This window comes from Salmo trutta, chromosome 9 (assembly GCF_901001165.1).
Source record: "Salmo trutta chromosome 9, fSalTru1.1, whole genome shotgun sequence".
Classification (NCBI taxonomy): Eukaryota; Metazoa; Chordata; class Actinopteri; order Salmoniformes; family Salmonidae; genus Salmo; species Salmo trutta.
Genome location: NC_042965.1, coordinates 7,499,210 through 7,523,282, shown reverse-complemented (window position 1 = coordinate 7,523,282; position 24,073 = coordinate 7,499,210). Strand labels below are relative to the sequence as shown.

The 24,073-nt window shown below is 44.9% G+C and overlaps 1 protein-coding gene across 2 annotated transcripts in view; it reads right to left on the bottom strand.

The window, feature by feature from the left end:
• The window catches only part of LOC115199779 (fibrinogen C domain-containing protein 1), a 209,505-nt gene extending 193,393 nt beyond the window's left edge, over positions 1 to 16,112 (bottom strand). For both annotated transcript variants that reach the window (XM_029762197.1, XM_029762199.1), the window contains exon 1: positions 15,467 to 16,112. In XM_029762197.1, the coding sequence (XP_029618057.1) occupies positions 15,467 to 15,538 (72 nt within the window). In that variant the 5' untranslated portion in view covers positions 15,539 to 16,112. The remainder of the gene's footprint in view (positions 1 to 15,466) is intronic.
• Positions 16,113 to 24,073: the final 7,961 nt, after the last annotated feature.

Below are 24,073 nucleotides of genomic sequence, written 5' to 3'. Positions count from 1 at the left end.
CAGGATAATATTTATGAATACTTTTAAAGGAAACATCCTTTATTTTGTTAACAAGTAGGTATGTGTGTGGCAACATCCATACTTTTTTCAAACAGATATTATCATTAAAACCGTTCCAATAAGGCATGACAAAGTATAGATACAACATCCTGCTGAAACAAGGTTCGTATCGCTCTGTTGTTGAATGGACCAAAAGAGAAACAAATCTTTCCTACTGATGAGTCAACAGGGTTAATGGAAGGTAGGCTCTGAGGGTCAGGTCTTGACATGTTCCTGAATAATAAAGCAACACCTGAGGGAATGGCATCTAAAACAATTGCCAAATATTTAGGTGTTACAGGGATCTTGTAAAGTGATAAGAATTCATTATAACTAAGTAAAAAACCCTCTGCATTTACAAGTTGGCTCACCAATAGGATATTATTTTCGGAACCAACATTCTAAAAACAAAGAGGTATTTTTATACAATATATCCCGACTATTCCATATATAATATCTGTGTGGAGAAAATAATGCTTATAAATTAAGGACCATGACAAGAAAACCTGCCGATGAAAATTAGAGTTTCACTGGAACTTTGTCAATATTATAATTGCAAACCAACATGAAGTTAAGGCCACCAAAAGTAGAGAAGACATGATGAGGAATAAAATTCCACATAAAAGTGGGTCTTCTTAGGAATTGTTTTATCCAATTGATCTTAAAAGTATTATTTAAGGTAGTAAGTCCAGAAAATTCAGACCACCATACTCATAAGTGTTCATTACAACAGTTTTCCTAATGTAATGGGAACGGTTTCTACACAGAAAGTTGAAAAGCATCTGGTCTATCTCCTTCCTTATTTTACCGTCAAGATATAAAGATGGAGTGCCATATGTTAGCCTAGAGATACCTTCAGCCTTAGTTATTAGGACTCTTCCTTTTAAAGATAAGTCACTCTGTAGCCATTGATTTAGATGTTTAATAAGAGGGTTAAAATGTAGTAAGCCTAGACTTCTGATCCTTAGTAATGGTTATGCCTAAATATGTACGTGTTTCTTTCACTGGAATACCATAATATGAAGGTGTCACACAATCTTTGACAGCCATGTTTCACATTTATTAATGTTAAGATATAGACCAGATGTTTTGGAAAAGGATTGTATTATATTGATCGATATGGGAATTTGGTTAGCGTCTTTCAGAAAAAGTGTTGAGATAGGACAACCTTGCCTAATTCCTCTCTTAATTCCTCTCTTAAACTCAAATCTAGGTGAGGTGCCATGTTTCAGTTTGATACAGCTGTTACCATTTGTATAGAGAGTCTTACAGAAAACAATCCCAAAAGCCAAATTTCTCAAGGGAGTGGAAGAGGAACTGATGCTCTACTGTGTCAAATGCTTTATAAAAATCAAAAGATAATATGAAGCTATCCTCGGTTATTAGGTCTGAGTAGTCAAGTATGTCTAATACTAGTCTGATATTGTTAGAAATGTCTGTTCCTCATAAAGCCAGACTGTGTTTCAACAATGATTGCATCCAGGACTTCTTTAATTATTTTTGCAAGTAGTAAGGCTAATATCTTATAGTCATTATTAATAACTTCTTTGGGCTAGGGGGCAGTATTTTCACGTCAGGACAAAGTAAACTGCCTGTTTCTCAGGCCCAGAAGCTAGGATATGCATATAATTGGTAGATTTAGACAGAAAACTCTAAAGTTTCTAAAACTGTTAAAATCATGTCCGTGAGTATAACAGAACTTATTTGGCAGGCGTAACCCCGAGGACAAATCATCCAGGAATAATTTTTTGGGAGATCACTGTTTTCAATTGGTTTTCTATGGGGAACTAGATTCATGAGGCACCTGGTTGCAGTTCCTATGGCTTCCACTAGATGTCAACAGTCTTTAGAAATTGGTTGATGTCTTTCCTTTGAGAAATTTAGAAGTAGCCCTTTCCTTTCTGAGTGTCAAGCTAAGTGTACTATTTTGTTTGGTGCGTGCGACCTGGAACTCGCTCCACTTTCATTTTATCCGCTATTGAACACAGTATATTCTGACTTAAATTGTATCAATTATTTACATTTTAAAATACCTAAAGTTGGATTAGGAAATTGTTTGAAATGTTTGGATCAAGTTTACAGGTAACTTATTAGATACATTGTAGTCATGTTGGGCGAGTTGGAACCAGTGTATTTTCTGAATCAAATGCGCCAAATAAATTGACATTTTGGGGATATAACAAAGGAATTTATCGAACAAAATGACCATTTGTGATGTTTCTGGGACATATTAGAGTGCCAACAGAAGAATATCTTCAAAGGTAAGGCATGAATTATATTGTTATTTATGACTTTCGTGTCGCACCTCCCTGGTTGAAAAATGTTTGTCATGCGTGGTACTGTTCTCAGATAATCGCATGGTTTGCTTTCGCTGTAAAGCCTTTTTGAAATCTGACACTGCGGCTGGATGTCACGTCCTGACCAGTAGAGGTGGTAGTTGGGTCAGGACGTGGCAGAGGGGAGTGTGTGTTTTTTATTGTTTCATTGATTTTGGCCGTGTGACTTCCAATCAAGCACAGCTGTAGAGGGTTGTGGTTGATTGGGAGTCACACATAAGGTGCCTACTTTGCCTTGTGGGGTTGTGGGTGGTTGTTTTTTACACTGCTTGTATAGCCTGTAGAACTGTCACTGTTGTCACCCTTTTTTGTTGTTAAGTGAATGCTCTACTCCTTTTTTGGCAATAAATGACCATGAGTATTCACATACCTGCTGCGCCTTGGTTCATTTCAGAAGACAGCCGTTACAGAACCACCCACCAAACCAGGACCAAGCAGCAGAAGAGGAGGAAGCCACAGGAGAAAAAAAGGAGGAATGGACATGGGAGGACGTCCTGGATGGCAAGGGAGCCTACACCTGGGAAGAGATCCTGGCCGGAAGGGATCGCCTCCCATGGGAACAGGTGGAGGCACTCAGGAGAGTGGAGGCAGCTGGACAGAGGAACCAACGGGAATGTTTTGCTGGAACACGGTTGGGTAGGAAACCCGAGAGGCAGCCCCAAGATTTTTTTGGGGGGGGCACACGGGTAGTTTGGCCAGGCCAGGGAAGAGCCGTAAGCCAGCTACCCGTGACTAGTGGTGCGTATGAGGTGGGTGCGTATGAGGTGGAGGGCGCCATGTTACGCTGTGGTACGCACCATCTCGCCTATACGGACGCACAGCCCAGTTCGCCCAGTACCAGCGCCCCGCAGGTGCCAGGGCAAGGGGAGCATCGAGCCGGAAGGAGTGATGCCAACCCTGCACTCAAGACCGCCAGTGCGCCCTTTCGGTCCGGTGTTTCCCGCTAGACGCACTAGCATGGAGGTGCGTGTCTCCAGGCTGGCAAGTCCAATACCAGCCCCACGCATCAGGAGTCTAGTGCGTCAGCCCAGCCTCGCCAGTCAACAGTCACCAGAGCTGCCCGCCAGTCAACAGTCACCAGAGCTGCCCGCCAGTCAACCGTCACCAGAGCTGCCCGCCAGTCAACAGTCGTCCGAGCTGCCCGCCAGTCAACAGTCGTCAGAGCTGCCCGCCAGTCAACAGTCGCCAGAGAGGTCAGACTGCGCTGAACTGCCGGAGTGGCCAGACTGCGCTGAACTGCCGGAGTGGCCAGACTGCGCTGAACTGCCGGAGTGGCCAGACTGCGCTGAACTGCCGGAGTGGCCAGACTGCCCTGAACTGCCGGAGTGGCCAGACTGCCCTGAACTGCCGGAGTGGCCAGACTGCCCTGTTCTGCCGGAGTGGCCAGACTGCCCTGTTCTGCCAGAGTGGCCAGACTGCCCTGTTCTGCCAGGGTGCCCGGCCTGTCAGGATCTGCCAGAGTGGCCAGACTGCCCTGTTCTGCCAGAGTGGCCAGACTGCCCTGTTCTGCCAGAGTGGCCAGACTGCCCTGTTCTGCCAGAGTGGCCAGACTGCCCTGTTCTGCCAGAGTGGCCAGACTGCCCTGTTCTGCCAGAGTGGCCAGACTGCCCTGTTCTGCCAGAGTGGCCAGACTGCCCTGTTCTGCCAGAGTGGCCAGACTGCCCGGTTCTGCCAGAGTGGTCCTCCTGCCCTCCGGCCCAGCCCGAGTGGCCCTCCTGTCCTCCGGCCCAGCCCGAGTGGTTCTCCTGCCCTCCGGCCCAGCCCGAGTGGCCCTCCTGCCCTCCGGCCCAGCCCGAGTGGCCCTCCTGCCCTCCGGCCCAGCCCGAGTGGCCCTCCTGCCTTCCGGCCCAGCCCGAGTGGCCCTCCTGCCTTCCGGCCCAGCCCGAGTGGCCCTCCTGCCTTCCGGCCCAGCCCGAGTGGCCCGCATGCCTTCCGGCCCAGGCCGAGTGGCCCGCATGCCTTCCGGCCCAGGCCGAGTGGCCCGCATGTCTTCCGACCCAGCCAGAGTGGTCCGTCTGCCAGGGTCAGCCCGAGTGGCCCGTCTGCCCGGCGCAGCTATCGGCGCCAACAAAGTGGGCGACGCCGAAGGTGGAGCGAGGTCCACGTCCTGCACCTGAACCACCTCCAGGATAGGTGGGTTGGGGAGGGAGGGTGTAGCACAGTGCCGTCAGTGACGGCAGCCACCTTCCCTTCCCTCCCTTATTGTTTAGGTGTTAAATTTTGTTGGGGATTTTCTTGTTTTCCTTTTTTTTAGGTGCATCCCGGCGTCTGCACCTTGGGGGGGGGGTACTGTCACGTCCTGACCAGTAGAGGGGGTAGTTGGGTCAGGACGTGGCAGAGGGGAGTGTGTGTTTTTTATTGTTTCATTGATTTTGGCCGTGTGACTTCCAATCAAGCACAGCTGTAGAGGGTTGTGGTTGATTGGGAGTCACACAAGGTGCCTACTTTGCCTTGTGGGGTTGTGGGTGGTTGTTTTTTACACTGCTTGTATAGCCTGTAGAACTGTCACTGTTGTCACCCTTTTTTGTTGTTAAGTGAATGCTCTACTCCTTTTTTGGCAATAAATGACCATGAGTATTCACATACCTGCTGCGCCTTGGTTCATTTCAGAAGACAGCCGTTACACTGGATTAACAAGAAGTTAATCTTTAAACCGATGTATAACACTTGTATGATTTATGAATTCTTATTATGAGTATTTCTGTTTTTGAATTTGGCGCACTGCAATTTCACTGGGTGTTGTCAAATCAATCCCGCTATCGGGATTGGCGCGCGAAGAGATCCATAAGAAGTTTTAAGAAGACAAATTTTACAAATTATTTGTAAAATTCTGACATAATTCCATCAACACTTGGGGATTTATTGTTCTTTAGATGTTTGATAGACTATAATCTCTTCAACTTTGATGGGTTCATCTCACTGTTTAGATTCTGTATCAATGATAGTGAACATTATCAAAAAACATATCTGTGGATTCCTGCGAGTACGTAGAGCTATATAATTTCCTGTAAAAATTGCTACAGTATTTAGCGATTCATTTTGGTCATCTGTAATAACACCATCAATGTTTAAGTTATGGATAGTGTTATTTGTAGAGCAACATTTTTTCCTAGATCTAATAAAGGCTCATTCTGCTTTTAATCTATATACTGTATATTATCCAGATTATTTTGTAACTCAATCAGTTCCATCTACTCCTCCCCAGAGAGACCAGTTGGGGACCTCTGAGAAAGGGAAGTTATCTTAATTCCTCCTCAGCAAGATAACTACCCTACTTTATAAGGTATTTGGACACGTCAAATTTAAAGAGCTCCCAGTTCTTGCAATAAGATTTTTCTTCACAAGCCCTTTCCCAAAAGTGTGAGAGCAGATCTTTAATCTCAAACTTAACTATATTATTATTTAATAACGAGCTATTTAGCTTCCAGTAGGATGCTCTACCAAGGCTAAATTGGCATCAGCAGAAATTGAGTGCTAATCGTGAAAAATCTGTTTGAAATTGTTTAGCAAATAAAAATAAGGCCTTGCACTTCACATTGTTTCGTAACCTCCTAGCATTAAGAGGAACTATAGACAAATACAAAACAACAAAGATAATATAAAAGTATAAACTGTAAAAAGAGACAAAAACATTGCAGCAGTGAATGTAATTCAATTGTGTCCCCTCACTTGCATTGACACATTGAGCGAATTCAGATGATAAAAAATATCTGCCAGGTAGGCAACCTGCGCAAGCTATTCCTCACAATCCAGATGTTCGGCCAGAAGTGACTTGTTTTATGAAAGAAACGCAGCAATCTACGCTCGAAGTTCATAAAAGTGATCTAACACTTTACCCCTGCATGATAAAGCACCTGCTGGTGCTCGCTACCCATATCCCTGCAGAAGGCCTGGAAACACCTGCTTTTCGTGGAACTCTTTTTGATATAGTTAACACACTTGATCACATCCTGGAGAGTGGTGTGGAGTTCAGGCACCATGTCCTTTCGCTGCCAATGCCTCCCTGTGTAGGAAGCAGTGATTCCACGTCTCACTCGGGATCATGGCAGCTGCCTCATCAGTGGTCACACCGATGTACCCATCCCATGCCAGTCCCACGGAGCCCAGGTACATATCCATTGTGTTAAAGACAGTCTCTGCAGTGGTGGTGGTGGGCAAATCAGCACTAACTGCTACAACGCTAACATGTTGATGTTTTAGGGTGGCAGGTAGCCTAGTGGTTAGAGCGTCAGACCATTAACTGAAAGGTTGCTAGATCGAATCCCTGAGCTGACAAGGTAAAAATCTGTCATTCTTCCCATGAACAAGGCAGTTAACCTGCTGTTCCTATGCCATCATTGTAAATAAGAATTTGTTCTAAAATGACTTAGTTAAATAAATACAAATAAAAAAAGTGTTATTATCCCAGACGTGTCTGACATAGACCATTAGAATTGCATGGCTAGCCACATCTGTGGATTCATCAAGCTGCAGTGTGTAATGGTCATTTGTACTGATGCGCTCTGATGTCTGGTGCATTATGTCCTCAGACATGTCCTGGATTATTATCCTCATGGATTGGATATGGGTATGGTTTTAAGTTTGTTGGCGTGTGACTCTACCAAGATTTCAGTGCACATATCAATTGCAGCAGGGAGTATGAGATCCTCTGCGCTGGTGTGGGATTTTTAGCATTTAGCAATGTGCTGGGCGACAAGGTATGATGCACAAAGTGCCTTTTCTTGTACCGTGCATTCACGTTTTTCAATGAATCTTGTGAGGCCTTTAGATATTGACATTTTTTTTTTAAAGTCAGCTGTCTTATCTTTGTGGCTTGGATCCTTGGTGTCCAGATGCCTTTTCATTTTGGAGGGTTTCATGCACTCATTAGGTAACAGCTCATTGCATAGGATGCAATGCATTCCACACTCACCCTGCTTGTCTTATGTAAAACCATATTTGATGCAGTCGTGGTAGTATTTTCTCTTCTTGACAAGGACCGGGTTGTCTGCCTTGTTGTTGACATTGGAAGCAGCAGTAGATGAAGAGGGAACTGCACTTTTTTAAAACTTGTTGCAGATTTTACTCTGACAGCTTGCCTACATGAGTTAAACGACAGCTAACTACCCACATGTGCAATGCCTGCAGAACACATCTGCATAGTTAGCTGTCAATCAAGCTAGCTGTCAGAAGAAGATCTGTATTATCTGATTGGATGTGTCACATTTAAAACAAAACAATGCTGCAGAATGACATTTTTATTCGATCAGTGTGTGTGCGTGTGTGTGTGTAATTTCATTGGATCAGTGTGTTTGTGTTGGGCGAGAATTATATTGTATTGGTCAGCGACTTGCTGACCAGACCAGACACGTTGCGTGCGCAAGAGTTGCAAAATAAATTTACACATACAATTACTGTTATTCAATCATTGCACCCACACTGCTCGTGCACCTCAGCGAGCATCCGGGTGGCCAGGCACTAAAAAAGAAATTGGTTCCATTTGTGACGCTCAACGTGCTGCAAGTCCGACCTCTCCCATCTCATTGGTTTTTAGAAACATATACCCATGTGCCATCTCCACAAAGGTTTTTAGGAGCATATAGCCACGTGGGTGATTGAAAGATGAAGGTCCACACTCCGGTAGGTTGTAGTAATGCTGCAAAGTTGGTTGGCAACCACCATATAAAGTCCAAAATAAAAAGAAGAAGCCTGAAGGAAGGAGGAGAGATGACGAGAAACAAAAATCGTTTTATCTGTGGATTAATTGTCGGAGTTGAGGACCTATTGCATTTCAGGAAAATTCCAACCCAATGTTTATATCCCAGGACAAATGAGCTAGCAACAGCAAGCTAGCTAGCTAAATTGCCATACATGTTTAATGCTTTTCGACCTGTCCCCAAATTTAATATAATTGGTTCAGAGTTTGTTTTGATATTTCAACCTGCGTGTCCTGATTGTGTCTGGTGTGGGGATACAAAATCAAAACGTGTGCGAGTGGTTTGAAAGCATGTAAGCAGTGCAGCGCATGCATGCATGTGTGTAAAGGTCAAGTTATGTAACGTCAGCAACAACAAGCGGTGCAGCGCATGCTACAGGTAACGTTATGTAAAGTCAGCAACAATAAGCGGTGCAGTGCATACAAGCCTGTGTGTGTAGCGGTAACATTATGTAAAGTCGGCAACAATAAGCTGTGCGGTGTTTGACTTTCAAAATAATGTTATATACACTCCTCAAAAAATAAAGGGAACACTAAAATAACACATCCTAGATCTGAATGAATGAAATAATCTTATTAAAAACTTTTCTTTACATAGTTGAATGTGCTGACAACAAAATCACACACAAATAATCAATGGAAATCCAATTTATCAACCCACGGAGCTCTGGATTTGGAGTCACACTCAAAATTAAAGTGGAAAACCACACTACAGGGTGATCCAACTTTGATGTAATGTCCTTAAAACAAGTCAAAATGAGGCTCAGTAGTGTGTGTGGCCTCCACGTGCCTGTATGACCTCCCTACAACGCCTGGGCATGCTCCTGATGAGGTGGCGGATGGTCTCCTGAGGGATCTTCTCCCAGACCTGGACTAAAGCATCCGCCAACTGCTGGACAGTCTGTGGTGCAACGTGGCGTTGGTGGATGGAGCGAGACATGATGTCCCAGATGTGCTCAATTGGATTCAGGTCTGGGGAACGGGCGGGCCAGTCCATAGCATCAATGCCTTCCTCTTGCAGGAACTGCTGACACACTCCTGCCACATGAGGTCTAGCATTGTCTTGCATTAGGAGGAACCCAGGGCCAACCGCACCAGCATATGGTCTCACAAGAGGTCTGAGGATCTCATCTCGGTACCTAATGGCAGTCAGGCTACCTCTGGCGAGCACATGGAGGGCTGTGCGGCCCCCCAAAGAAATGCTACCCCACACCATGACTGACCCACCGCCAAACCGGTCATGCTGCAGGCAGCAGAACGTTCTCCACGGCGTCTCCAGACTCTGTCACGTCTGTCACGTGCTCAGTGTGAACCTGCTTTCATCTGTGAAGAGCACAGGACGCCAGTGGCGAATTTGCCAATCTTGGTGTTCTCTGGCAAATGCCAAACGTCCTGCACGGTGTTGGGCTGTAAGCACAACCCCCACCTGTGGACGTCGGGCCCTCATACCACCCTCATGGAGTCTGTTTCTGACAGTTTGAGCAGACACATGCACATTTGTGGCCTGCTGGAGGTCATTTTGCAGGGCTCTGGCAGTGCTCCTCCTGCTCCTCCTTGCACAAAGGCGGAGGTAGCGGTCCTGCAGCTGGGTTGTTGCCCTCCTACGGCCTCCTCCACGTCTCCTGATGTACTGGCCTGTCTCCTGGTAGCGCCTCCATGCTCTGGACACTACGCTGACAAACACAGCAAACCTTCTTGCCACAGCTCGCATTGATGTGCCATCCTGGATGAGCTGCACTACCTGAGCCACTTGTGTGGGTTGTAGACTCCGTCTCATGCTACCACTAGAGTGAAAGCATCGCCAGGATTCAAAAGTGACCAAAACATCAGCCAGGAAGCATAGGAACTGAGAAGTGGTCTGTGGTCACCACCTGCAGAACCACTCCTTTATTGGGGGTGTCTTGCTAATTGCCTATAATTTCCACCTGTTGTCTTTTCCATTTGCATAACAGCATGTGAAATTTATTGTCAATCAGTGTTGCTTCCTAAGTGGACAGTTTGATTTCACAGAAGTGTGATTGACCTGGAGTTACATTGTGTTGTTTAAGTGTTCCCTTTATTTTTTTGAGCAGTGTATGTATATATATATTTATTTATTTGCACAAGTCACGCGACCTGTTAAAATCCTACCACGACCCCCATGGGGGGAATCACTGCTCTAGGGTTCTTTCTGATAACCCATCAGGTTCCTCTACTCTGGGTTCCTTACAAACGACAGGATTTGGCACGACCTTCCCTCCAGTCAAATTGTTTCCAAAAATGAATGAGACCCCCTTCACTGGTAGGCTAGGCCTCACTCCGACGACAATGGAACCAAAAATAAGATCAGACTAGCGCTCCACATTATTCAAAGGAACTTCCATGCAACCCATCTACATGCCTTGTACTAACACACTGTAACCAGTTGCTGAAGTGTCAGACATAGGCATTGTTGTTAGGATTTTAGTTGTCCTTTGTTTTGTTTGTTAGTTTTCTTGTATTGTTGTTTGCTGTTTTCTTCTGTCTTTTTATTTTTTCTCTTTAGTTTATTCTCTTGGTTGTTGGTGCATTGGGGGGGGTTGTCACATCCTGACCATAGAAAGCTTTTATTTTCTATGGTAGAGTAGGTCAGGGCGTGACAGGGGTTTTTGTCTAGTTTGTTTTTCTATGTGGGGTTCTAGTTTCTGTATTTCTATGTTGTTGTTTTTTGGGATGATCTCCAATTAGAGGCAGCTGGTCATCGTTGTCTCTAATTGGGGATCATATTTAAGTTGTTGTTTTTCCCACTAGGTTTTGTGGGAGATTATTTTGAGGTAGTGTATGTTACACCTCTTCGTCACGGTTTGTTATTTTGTTTAGTAGTTTATTTGTATGTCTTGCATAGTTTCACAGTTATAATAAAATGTGGAACGATACACACGCTGCGCCTTGGTCTCCTTCATCATACGACAAACGTGACAGGGTTCTTGGGGTGGGGAATGAAATTAATTGTCTTTTTTTTTCTTGGGGGGACTGTGGGAGTGGTCTCGAATGGTTGAGGGACAGCTATTGGGGAACTGTGGGGGGGATCTTGGAGGGTTCGGGTTCACGTTTTTTGGCCTGGTGGGAGATCTGTCAACGTGCCATTGAGCAGGGAATTGACCCTGGATGCTTCTGTGTGTCGCTCTGAATGGGAGTTTGTTGGATGACTGGTATGGTATAGTTGTTGAGCGGCTTCACTGCAAGTATATTGTATGTTTCGGATATTTAATAAAATAAATAACAAAAATAAAAAGCATCAGACATAGGTAAAACACCCTACAAAATTAAGGAATGGGCTGCCCCAGTGTCACACAGTATTTTCATTGGCTGCTTAACAGCATCGCCATTCAAAAGGTCCATACACATCTGAACCAAAATCTTGATGAACTGGAGTGCTCCAACAAGAAGAAACAACCTTTTCTCCCTCTCATTTTTCTGTTTCAACTTTCTCATGGCAGTAATGACAAACTGGCGGATACAATCTTTATCTTTATCTGTGGGCACAGCTCAAGCTGTAATTTGTTTTTCATGCTCAAAATAGTTTTTGCTCCAACTGTGCCTTTAGTTCTAACTCCCTTAGTTGCACTTTATGGGATGTACTCTACCCGTAGCACCCTTTTCATCAGCCTATCTCTGAGAGGATTTCCTCCTCCACCAAAACAGTACCGATCAACTCTTTGGCTACTGCTTTTGGATTGCCAGATGCCACTGATGTCATAATGATTTGTAATGACTGTCACGACTCCTACCGAAGGTAGCTCCCCTTCCTGCTCCCCTTCCTGCTCGGGTGGTGCTCGGCGGTCGTTGTCACCGGCCTACTAGCTGCCACTGATTCCCTTTTTTCCCCTTTCTGTTTATTGGTTTCACCTGTTTTGTGTTAGGCTGATTAGTAATTATTTTAGCCAGTAGGCCCGCCTGCTCTGTGTGCAGGATTGTTTGTGTGTTGCTACTGTGCACACTTGTGTCTGACGTGTTTTCGGTCGTGGGTTTTCTCCGGACTGTTTCAGTCCCCAGTGTTTGGGGCATTTTGTTTTGTTGTGAGCCCTGTATTTTCATAGGGTGGCTTATGTTCGCCGTGTGTGCAATTAAAGCACTACCCTGTACTCTCTGCGCCGGACTTCGTACCCACTACACCCAGAGCCTTACAATGACAAGCAAATTCACCTTTGTACAATTATCTAGCATCTCCCACATAGGGTTTTCCACAAATGCTTCCAACTCTATGGCTTTAATTTTATAAGCCTGTGCCTTTATGCAAATTTCAAAATTATTCCACCAATCTTATAACCCCTCAAGGTGGATGTCCGTGACAAAAACTACCACAAAAGCTTATTTTGAACATTCAAATATCTGGGCAGAGCAGAGCTTCAGAGTAGGTGACTTGAGCGACTACCATACTCATGGGGAACAATATCCTGGATGCACACCCATTTTGTTACGTTCCCCAGCAAGAAAACCAAACATTGTCACTCAAACAGAGAGGGGAAATAACAGAGTCACTGACAACAACCAAAACAAAACAGGTGGGGTTTTAGGAGGGGTTCTGAAATTCACCTAGGAGGGGTTCTGGGGTGACCACTGAAAGTTGACCAGCAACAACTGGAACCTAAAAAAGACACACAATGAGAACCCACTAAATTTGAGCAAGAAGAGGCAAACAAAAGAAAACTCACAACAAACTTAAAGACAGGAAGCAAACCAAAAAGGTAGAACAAAACGAAATCAGATAAAGGATACTTTGTTGAGATATTTATTTAAATAGGAGCAACAACTAAATTTGTTTACCCTCCATATCTCTCAAGACAATTAGAGCACTGGACCAGACACTCTTAAATAGCACCTGGGCCAACACAGGTGAAACACTAATGAGATGGCAACCAGCACAGTTGTAACACATACTGACTAACGAGACACCAATCGGTGAGCCCTACGCGATAATGTGCTATACGTGCTAAAGTCCAACCTCAAAACATAAATGGAAAAGCCAAAACCTGTAACAGGAGAGTAAAACTGAAGATTTGCTGTTATTGGCAGAGAGGTTTGGAACTCTTTCTTATTGGTCTATTAACTAATTTACTGCATGGTGATGTCACCATGGAAGGCCAAAACTCCATCCCACCAAAACAGGCTGAAATTACAGGCAGTCTTTTCAAACAGCTCTTACACTAAAAGGGAATTATTATAATTTTCACAATTATTCCAACCTCTTAGTGTGGAAATATATATAAAACACAGAACAATCACGTTTCTGACTGCACTGGGCCTGTAATTGCTTCTCTTAAAGGGGAATTGGGCTTTTTTTACAACCAATGTTCAATGTAAATTGCATGCTAAGGAAGGGTGCAGATGCTTTTTTTAAAGAAACTTACCCCAACCATCGATTGTCTTCCTCATCCTGCAGCATGAATAAACATGAACAAATGTTCCAAAAACACACACATGTCCTTTTAGAAACGTACAAGCTCTCAGTATAGTGATGCACGTCTTTAAATGTTGTGCACATGAAATTGTGTCATTCTGAACTTTATATTCCATTTTGTTGCGATTACCCCTCCGTCCATTCTAACAGCAGGCTGCACGGAGAATGGAACAGCTGGATAGGGGAAACAGTTTGAGTTGCACAAAATTATATATAACGTTGAGGTTAAAGTTCAGAATGACACAATTTTATGTGTACAACATCTAAAGACATACATCACTTTACTGGGAGCATTTCAGTTTCTAAAAGGACATATGTGTGTTTTTGGAGCAATTATTTTTTCAGAGCCCCTGTACTGCAGAATGAGGAAGTGAATTGCTGGTTGGGGAAAATAAAAGTGAAATCGCAAAAAAAGCGTCTGGACCTTTCTATAACATGCCACTTATACAAAAAAATGTTTTTTGTTTAAATGCATGAAATGAAATGTATGCATTCACTACTGTAATTCACTCTGGATAAGAGCGTCTGCTAAATGACTAAAATGTAAATGTATATCAAAAATAGCGATTTGGTTTAAAAAAGGCTAACTTCACCTTTAACATGTATGGACCCATAACTTATTCGGGCAGCAGACCAATTATGCAAGACTTTCGTTCTGGGTTAATTGAGATTATATTGAGAAACACCAGTCAAAGCAGCCAATGAATTCCTAACTGGTTTCAATGAAAGGATGATTCATAAATGAATTTGTATTGTGTTGCATGAGTGAAGGACAAAATCAAGATTTGGGTTTGGTCAGTTGAAATACTTAACGAAGCAGTCATTAAACAGTGTTGATGATGCAACTGTAACAGACATGTCAATGATAGCTGGTCCAAATGGGAGCAATGAAGTGATGTCAGAAACTCATTGGGCTTACGTGCAGACAGCTCCCTCTCTGTCTGTCTCTGTGCGTGTGCATGTGCGTGTGCGTGTGTGTGAAGTCTACATCATACTCATTATGATAATGAGAGAAAAACATGCATGGTGGTTGTCCACCTGTGATAAGCAGCTGCTGATGTTCTGATCCCCTGGTTCACCTGTGGCCAGAAATACAGGCTTTCAACTGAACAAAAAGCAGAAAAACACAGGTTTCCTACAGAAGTATATTAGTAACAAGACCCTTAATGTTGTTCTCTAGTACACAGCCAGAAGAGAGTATCATGCCAAAAAACAGTATAATCTCGGACACCAAGCTACATAAAAAAAATACTATTCGATAAACTTAGCCTAGTATGCATGCCATTTCACAATGCCAAATACTCCACTGAGATGTTTAACTAGCATAGAAGTGCCCTCACTCATTTGCACTGAGTGTTATACAGTTAATATGTGAGATGAGAAATTGTTTCAACATCAGTTTCCTCCACATTACAGTAATGCCCTTTTTTTTTTTTTTTTTTTTTTTTTTTACCTTGATAGACATGTATACAAAAATATAATTAAAAAAAACACATTTGCAGCTGGACAGCTGAAAGGCTAATGTTCCTATAGATGCACAAATTGTAAAGTAAGTGGACCGACAATGAATGAAAAAAGTATATATAAAAAACAGGATTTAGCTCATTTCTGTTTCTACAGGATCATTCGGACATCGGAAATCCTCATCTACTCAAGCGATTCAATAACAATTTATGGATTTACCAGTACATTATATACTATTATAATTAAATGTGTATAATTCACATCATATTGGCATAATTTTTAAGTCAAAACAATGAATAAATAGAGGTACAGGCTTTCCCTAAATAGGCACATTTAGCTCTCACAAAATAAAAATCTATTAGTTTTCTATGTCTAATTACGTGCTATAGTTTTGCATTATTATGAGCCACACTCTATTTTATGAAATACTTTATGGTGCCTGCAGGCTTTACACCTGGGGTTTTTGTTTTTGAGCAAATCAATTAATGAGTCTGTGCAGCATGCAATGCCTACCTGAGATTTATGCTGTTGTCCATCTTCGAGTTCTGACACACTGTTCATGATTGTCCATCGATCATTGACCATTCTCTGAAAATCTTAAAATCCGAGATTTGACATCATTGGTAAAGGAAGAGTGTCATCCACAGACCAGGGTCTATGCGTGTTTGAAATACTCCAACAAGAAAGGAAAAAAGGTTCACACACACAAAACTAGGCGACTTCACTGCACAGATCTCTACAATTCTAACGGAGGTCCAGATCATGGGAATCTAGTACTACAAACATGTTGAAATCATACATACATGTAGGACCCCTTGCAAAGAATAGTTGCTTTGAATTTCCACAATTGTGAAATTGCTACAACGTTCCTTCTTGTTACAGTGTAAAAAAATGCACGTGCACTTTGGCAGTGCGCGTTTGATGCGTTGCAGATTTTCCGTTCCTAAAGAAACAAAAATTCACCCTTCGTTAACCAGAATCTAGAATAAAACCTCTTCTATTTAATTTGTTCTCAGACTCAAAATGTTGCACAGTGTCCTGTCAAGGTTTTACGCGTGGGCTATGTCCTTGTTAAAATGTGAGAGAGCTCGGGTAAAATATTCAACCGCCTCTGGTTTACGTTAATAAGCATGAAGCAACTCTCGGATAGGATTCAAGGCGCAGTCTTTCAGATTAGAAGCATATTGCACTTGGCAAGACGTGAAATCCAAGCCTCAGCGCGAGTGCCTCCGTCAGTGATTCCATTCCCTGTGCAAGTGCGTGCGTGCGCGTGTGTGTGAGAGAGAGAGAAACAGTGTGTGTGCCACTATGTTACATGAATGCCTGTACCTGCATGGGCTTTACGCACCCATTTCAACTCCATCTGAGATGAGGATGCAGGTCATTAATTTAGTCGTTTAACATTTCGACAGGAGGATATCTTGTTGCTTTCTTCTTCATGTGATGGAAGTTACAGACATTCAACATTGCCCTTATATCATTGAACTTCTATCATTTGTCAGCAGCATACCTCCCTGCATCCCACTGCTGGCTTGCCTCTGAAGTTAAACAGGGTTGGTCCTGAATGGGAGACCAGATGCTGCTGGAAGTGGTGTTAGAGGGCAAGTAGGAGGCACTCTTTCCTCTGGTCTGAAAAATGAATAAAAATCGCAATGCCCCAGGGCAATGATTGAAATCAAATTTTATTTGTCACATGCGCCAAATACAATAGGTGAAATGCTTACTTACAAGCCCTTATCCAACAATGCAGTTAAGAAAAACAAGTGTTAAGTAAAAAATAAGTGTTAAGTAAAAAATAAAAGTAACAAATAATTTTACAGCAGCAGCAAAATAACAATAGCAATATGTACATGTAGGTAGAGTTAAAGTGACTGCATTATTTTTAGCTGTTCAGGAGTCTTATGGCTTGGGGGTAGAAAATGTTAAGAAGCCTTTTGGACCTAGACTTGGCGCTCCGGTACCGCTTGCCATGCAGTAGCAGAGAGAACAGCCTATGACTAAGGAGGCTGGAGTCTTTGACCATTTTTAGGGCCTTCCTCTGACACCACCTGGCATAGAGGTCCTGGATGGTAGGAAGCTTGGCTCCAGTGATGTACTGGGCCGTACGCACTACCTTCTGTAGTGCCTTGCGGTCAGAGGCCGAGCAGTTGCCATACCAGGCAGTGATGCAACCAGTTAGGATGCTCTCGATGGTGCAGCTGTAGAACCTTTTGAGGATCTGAGGACCCATGCCAAATTTTTTCAGTCTCCTGAGGGGGAATAGGTTTTGTCGTGCCTGCTTCACGACTGTCTCAGTGTGTTTAGACCATGTTAGTTTGTTGGTGATGTGGGCACCAAGGAACTTGAAGCTCTAAATCTGCTCCACTACAGCCCCATCAATGAGAATGGGGGCGTGCTCGCTCCTCCTTTTCCTGTAGTCCACAATAATATCCTTTGTCTTGATCACATTGCGGGATAGGTTTTTGTCCTGGCACCACATGGCCAGGTCTCTGACCTCCTCCCTATAGGCTGTCTTATCTTTGTCGGTGATAAGTTCTACCACTGTTGTCATCGGCAAACTTGATGATGGTGTTGGAGTCATGCCTGGCCATGCAGTCATGAGTAAACAGGGAGTACAGGAGGGGACTGAGCACTCACCCCTGACGGGCCCCTGTGTTGAGGATCAGCGTGGCAAATGTGTTGTTAGCTACCCTTACCTCTTGGAGGTGGCCCGTCAGGAAGTCCAGGATCCAGTTGCAGAGGGAGGTGTTTAGTACCAGGGTCCTTAGCTTAGTGATGAGCTTTGAGGGCACTATGGTTTTGAACGCTGAGCTGTAGTCAATGAATAGCATTCTCACATAGGTGTTCCTTTTGTCCAGGTGAGAAAGGGCAGTGTTGAGTGCAATAGAGACTGCATCATCTGTGGATCTGTTGGAGAGGTTTGCAAATTGAAGTGGGTCTAGGGTTTCTTTCAAAGCACTTCATGGCTACAGACGTGAGTGCTACGGGTCGGTAGTCATTTAGGCAGGTTACCTTAGTGTTCTTGGGCACAGGGACTATGGTGATCTGCTTGAAACATGTTGGTATTACAGACTCAGTCAGGGACAGGTTGAAAATGTCAGTGAAGACACTTGCCAGTTGGTCAGCGCATGCCTCTGAGTACACGTCCTGGTAATCCGTTTTTGGACGTTGACCTGTTTAAATGTCTTACTCACATCGGCTACGGAGAGTGTGATCACACAGTCGTCTGGAACAGCTAATGCTCTCATGCATGTTTCAGTGTTTTTTGCCTAGAAGCGAGCATAGAAGTAATTTAGATCGTCTGGTAGGCTCGGGTCACTGGGCAGCTCGCGGCTGTGCTTCCCTTTGTAGTCTGTAATCGTCTGCAAATTCTGCCACATCCAACGAGCGTCGGAGCCGGTGTAGTGCGATTCGATCTTAGTCCTGTATTGACGCTTTGCCTGCTTGATGGTTCGTCGGAGGGCATAACAGGATTTGTTATAAGCTTCCGGGTTAGAGTCCCGCTCCATGAAAGCGGCAGCTCTACCCTTTAGCTCAGTGCAGATATTGCCTGTAATCCATGGTTTCTGGTTGGGGTATGTACGTATGGTCACTGTGGGGACGACTTCATCGATGCACCTATTGAGAAAGTCAGTGACTGACGTGGTGTACTCCTCAATGTCATCGGAGGAATCCCGGAACATATTCCAGTCTGTGCGAGCAAAACAGTCCTGTAGCTTAGCATCTGCTACATCTGACCACTTTCTTATTGACCAAGTCACTGGTGCGTCCTGCTTTAGTTTTTGCTTGTAAGCAGGAATCAGGAGGATGGAATTATGGTCAGATTTGCCAAGTGGAGGGCGAGGGAGAGCTTTGTACGTGTCTCTGTGTGTCGAGTAAAGATGGTCTAGAGTTTGTTTCCCTCTGCTTACACATTTAATATGCTGGAAGAAAATAGGTAAAACAAATATAAGTTTCCCTGCATTAAAGTCCCCAGCCACTAGGAGCGCCGCCTCTGGATGAGCGTTTTCTTGTTTGCTTATGGGCGTATACAGCTCATTGAGTGCAGTCTTAGTGCCAGCATCGGTTTGTGATGGTAAATAGATAGCTATGAAGAATATAGATAAACTCTCTTGGTAAATAGTGTGGTCTCCAGCTTATCATGAGATACTCTACCACAGGCGAGCAAAACATTGAGACTTCCTTAGATTTCATGCACCAGCTGTTGTTTACAAATATACATAGACCGTTGTCTTACCAGAGTGTGCTGTTATATCCTGCAGAAAAAGCGTAAAACCTGCCAGCAGTATGTTATTCATGTCGTCGTTCAGCCACGACTCGGTGAAACATAAGATATATTACAGTTTTGAATGTCCCTTTGGTAGGATAATCTTGATTGTAGGCCATCGATTTTATTTTCCAATGATTGCAAGTTGGGCAATAGAACGGATGGCAGTGGGGGTTTACTCGCTCGCCTACGAATTCTCAGAAGGCAGCCCGACCTCCACCCCCTTTTTTTCTGTTCCTGAGAAAGCAGTATATCCTTTGTGTCGGACTCGTTAAAGGAAAAAGCTTGTTTGAGGTGTTTAATTGCTGTTCTGATGTCCAGAAGTTATTTTCGGTCATAAGAGATGGTAGCTCAACATTATGTACAAAATAAGTTAAAATAGAAGTTACAAACAATGCAAAAAAATGACCAAAGTAAAACAGTTGTTTAGGAGCACGTAAAACGTCAGCCATCCTCTCCGGCGCCATCTGCTGATTGGGGACATTGCCCTGTGTATAGTATGCAAAGCTGTCATCAAGGCAAAGGGTGGCTACTTTGAAGAATATAAAATCTGAAATATATTTTTTGGTTACTACCTGATTCCATATGTGTGAATTCATACTTTTGATGTCTTTACTATTATGCTACAATTTCTAAAAAAGAAAAACACTTTAGTAAAGAAAAAGAAAAACTTGAATGAGTAGGTGCGTCCAAACCTTTGACTGGTCTAATACGTCCTCCACCGGCACCCAGCATCTCTCCTCCGGGCCATACTCCTCCCAATCCACGAGCTACTGAAGGCCCCTCACCCGACGCCTTGAGTCCAGTATGGACCGAACTGCATACGCCGGGGCCCCCTCGACGTCCAGAGGGGGTGGAGGGACCTCCCGCACCTCAGCTTCTTGAAACAGCCAAGCCACCACCGGCCTGAGGAGAGACACATGAAACGAGGTATTAATACGGTAATAAGGGGGAGGCTGTAACCTATAACACACCTCGTTTATTCTCCTCAGGACTTTAAATGGCCCCACAAACCGCGGACCCAGCTTCCGGCAGGGCAGGCGGAGGGGCAGGTTTCGGGTCGAGAGCCAGACCTGGTCCCTCGGTGCGAACACGGGGGCCTCACTGCGGTGGCGGTCAGCGCTTGCCTTCTGCCGCCCTTCTGCCCGTTTAACCTCTCTGGGCCAGTGGGACACTTGCGTCCCACCTATTCAACAGCCAGTGTAATCCCGTGGCACGATATTCAAATACCTTAGAAATGCTATTACTTCAATTTCTCAAACATATGACTATTTTACACCATTTTAAAGACAAGACTCTCGTTAATCTAACCACACTGTCCGATTTCAAAAAGGCTTTACAACGAAAGCAAAACATTAGATTATGTCAGCAGAGTACCCAGCCAGAAATAATCAGACACCCATTTTTCAAGCTAGCATATAATGTCACATAAACCCAAACCACAGCTAAATGCAGCACTAACCTTTGATGATCTTCATCAGATGACAATCCTAGGACATTATGTTATACAATATATGCATGTTTTGTTCAATCAAGTTCATATTTATATCAAAAACCAGCTTTTTACATTAGCATGTGACTAGCATGTGACTAGCATTCCCACCGAACACTTCCGGTGAATTTACTAAATTACTCACGATAAATGTTCACAAAAAACATAACAGTTATTTTAAGAATTATAGATACAGAACTCCTTTATGCACTCGCTTTGTCCGATTTTAAAATAGCTTTTCGGTGAAAGCACATTTTGCAATATTCTGAGTAGATAGCCCGGCCATCACAGGCTAGCTATTTTGACACCAACCAAGTGTGGTACTCACCAAACTCCGATTTACTATTAGAAAAGTTTGATTACCTTTGCTGTCTTCGTCAGAATGCACTCCCAGGACTTCTACTTCAATAACAAATGTTGGTTTGGTGCCAAATAATCCATAGTTATATCCAAATAGCGGTGTTTTGTTCGTGCGTTCAAGACACTATCCGATGGGTAAAGAAGGGTGACGCGCCTGACGCGTTTCGTGACCAAAAAATTCTAAATATTCCATTACCGTACTTCGAAGCATGTCAACCACTGTTTTTGCTATTTTTCTCGTAAAAAAGCGATAATATTCCGACCGGGAGTCGTTGTTTTCGTTCAAAGAGAGAGAAAGTAAACATGGTGTCGGCTTGTGCACGCGCCTCAGTCTCATTGTCCTCAGATCGACCACTTACAAAATGCGCTAATGTTTTTCAGCCAGGGCCTGCAAAGCCACCATTCATCGTTCTGGCACCTTCTGAGAGCCTATGGGAGCGTTAGAAAATGTACGTCATGCCAGAGATCCCTGTTTTGGTTAGAGATGATCAAGAAGGCCATGAAATGGTCAGAGAGAGCGCTTCCTGTTTGGAATCTTCTCATGTTTTGGCCTGCCAAATGAGTTCTGTCATACTCAGACACCATTCAAACAATTTTAGAAACTTTAGGGTGTTTTCTATGCAAATCAAACAATTATATGCATATTCTAGTTACTAGGCAGGAGTAGTAACCAGAATAAATCGGGTACGTTTTTTATCCGGCCGTGCAAATACTGCCCCCTATCCCCAACAGGTTAAGGTACCCGTGGGCGGCCTCCCAGGTCTCCCTCGAGCACCTCACCCACTCGTCCACCACCAGAGCCTCGGTCTGACTCTGATGCCACGGGACCAGGACCGGCTGACAACCCAACACGCACTGGAAGGGCGATAGGTTTGTAGAGGAGTGGCGGAGTGAGTTCTGGGCCATGTCTGCCCATGGGATGAACTTCGCCCACTCCTGGCAATACAACCGCAGAAACCTACCCACATCCTGGTTCACTCTCTCCACCTGCCCATTGCTCCCGAGGTAAGGCTGACCGAGAATCCCAGACGTTCCATGAATGCCTTCCAAACCCTGGACGTGAACTGGGGACCCCGATTAGAAACTATGTCCTCAGGCACCCCATTGTGCCGGAAGACATGTGTAAACAGGGCCTCCGCAGTCTGTAGGGCCGTAGGGAGACCGGGCAATGGAAGGAGACGACAGGACATAGAAAACCGATCCACAATGACCAGGATCGTGGTGTTAACCTGTGATGGAGACAGATGGGTCAGGAAGTCCACCGACAGGTGTGACCAAGGCCACTGTGGAATGGGAAGGGTTTGTAACTTCCCTCTGGGCAGGTGCCTAAGAGCCTTGCACTGAGCGCACACCGAGCAGGAGGACACATAAGCCCTCACGTCCTTGGCCAAAGTGCACCACCAGTACATCCCACTAAGACATCGCACCATCCTACCGATGCCCGGATGACCAGAGGAGGGTGACGTGTGAGCCCACCAGATCAACCTGTCGCGAACCTCAAGTGGAACGTACACCCGTCCAGCTGGACACTGTGGTGGAGTAGGCTCTAAACCTGACGCCCGCTCGATGTCCGCGTCCACCTCCCATACCACCGGTGCCACCAGACAAGAGGCCGGAAGTATGGGAGTGGGATCGATGGACCGCTCCTCCGTATCATACAGTCGGGACAGCGCGTCTGCCTTAGTGTTCTGGGAACCCGGTCTATACGATATGGTGAAACTAAATCGAGTGAAAAACATAGCCCACCTTGCCTGGTAAGGGTTCAGTCTCCTCGCCTCCCGGATGTACTCCAGATTACGATGGTCAGTCCAGATGAGGAAAGGGTATTGAGCCCCCTTAAGCCAATGTCTCCACACCTTCAGAGCTGTGACGACAGCCAACAACTCCCGATCCCCCACATCATAGTTTCGCTCCGCCGGGCTGAGCTTCCTCGATAAGAAAGCGCAGGGGCGGAGTTTCGGTGGTGTACCCGAGCGCTGTGAGAGCACGGCTCCAATCCCAGCCTCGGACGCGTCCACCTCCACTATGAATGCCAAAGAGGGATCCAGATGAGCCAGCACGGGAGCCGAGGTAAACCGAGCCTTCAGGCGACCAAAAGCTCTGTCCGCCTCAGCCGACCACCGCAGACGCACCGGTCCCCCCTTCAGCAGTGAAGTAATGGGAGCAGCCACCTGCCCAAAACCCCAGAGAAACCTCCAGTAGTAGTTGGCAAACCCAAGAACCGCTGCACCTCCTTTACCGTGGTTGGAGTTGGCCAATTACGCACAGCTGTAATGCGGTCACACTCCATCACCAACCCTGATGTGGAAATGCGATATCCTAGGAAGGAGACGGCCAGTTTGAAGAACAAGCATTTCTCAGCCTTGACGTACAGGTCATGCTCCAACAGTCGCCCAAGTACCTTGCGCCCCAGAGACACATGCGCGGCGCGTGTAGCGGAATATACCAGAATGTCATCGATATAAATCCCCACTCCCTGCCCGTACAGGTCCCTGAGAATCTCGCCTACAAAGGATTGGAAGACTGCAGGAGCATTCTTCAACCCGTACGGCATGACGAGGTACTCATAATGGCCGGATGTGGTACTAAACGCTGTCTTCCACTCATCTCCCTCCAGGATACGCACCAAGTTATACGTGCTCCTGAGATCCAGTTTTGTGAAGAAGTGTGCCCCGTGAAATGACTCAATCGCTGTGGCGATGAGAGGTCGCGGGTAACTGTACCCCACCGTGATGGAATTTAGACCTCTATAGTCAATGCACGGATGCAGACCTACCTCCTTCTTCTTCACAAAAAAGAAACTCGAGGAGGCAGGTGACGTTTGGGGGCCGAATGTACCCCTGCCCCAGAGATTCAGAGACATATGTCTCCATAGCCACCGTCTCCTCCCGTGACGGGATACACGTGACTCCTGAAGTGCAGCGTCTACCAGGAGATTTATCGCACAATCCGCTCGTCGATGAGGTGGTAATTGGGTCGCCTTCTTTTTACAGAAGGCGAT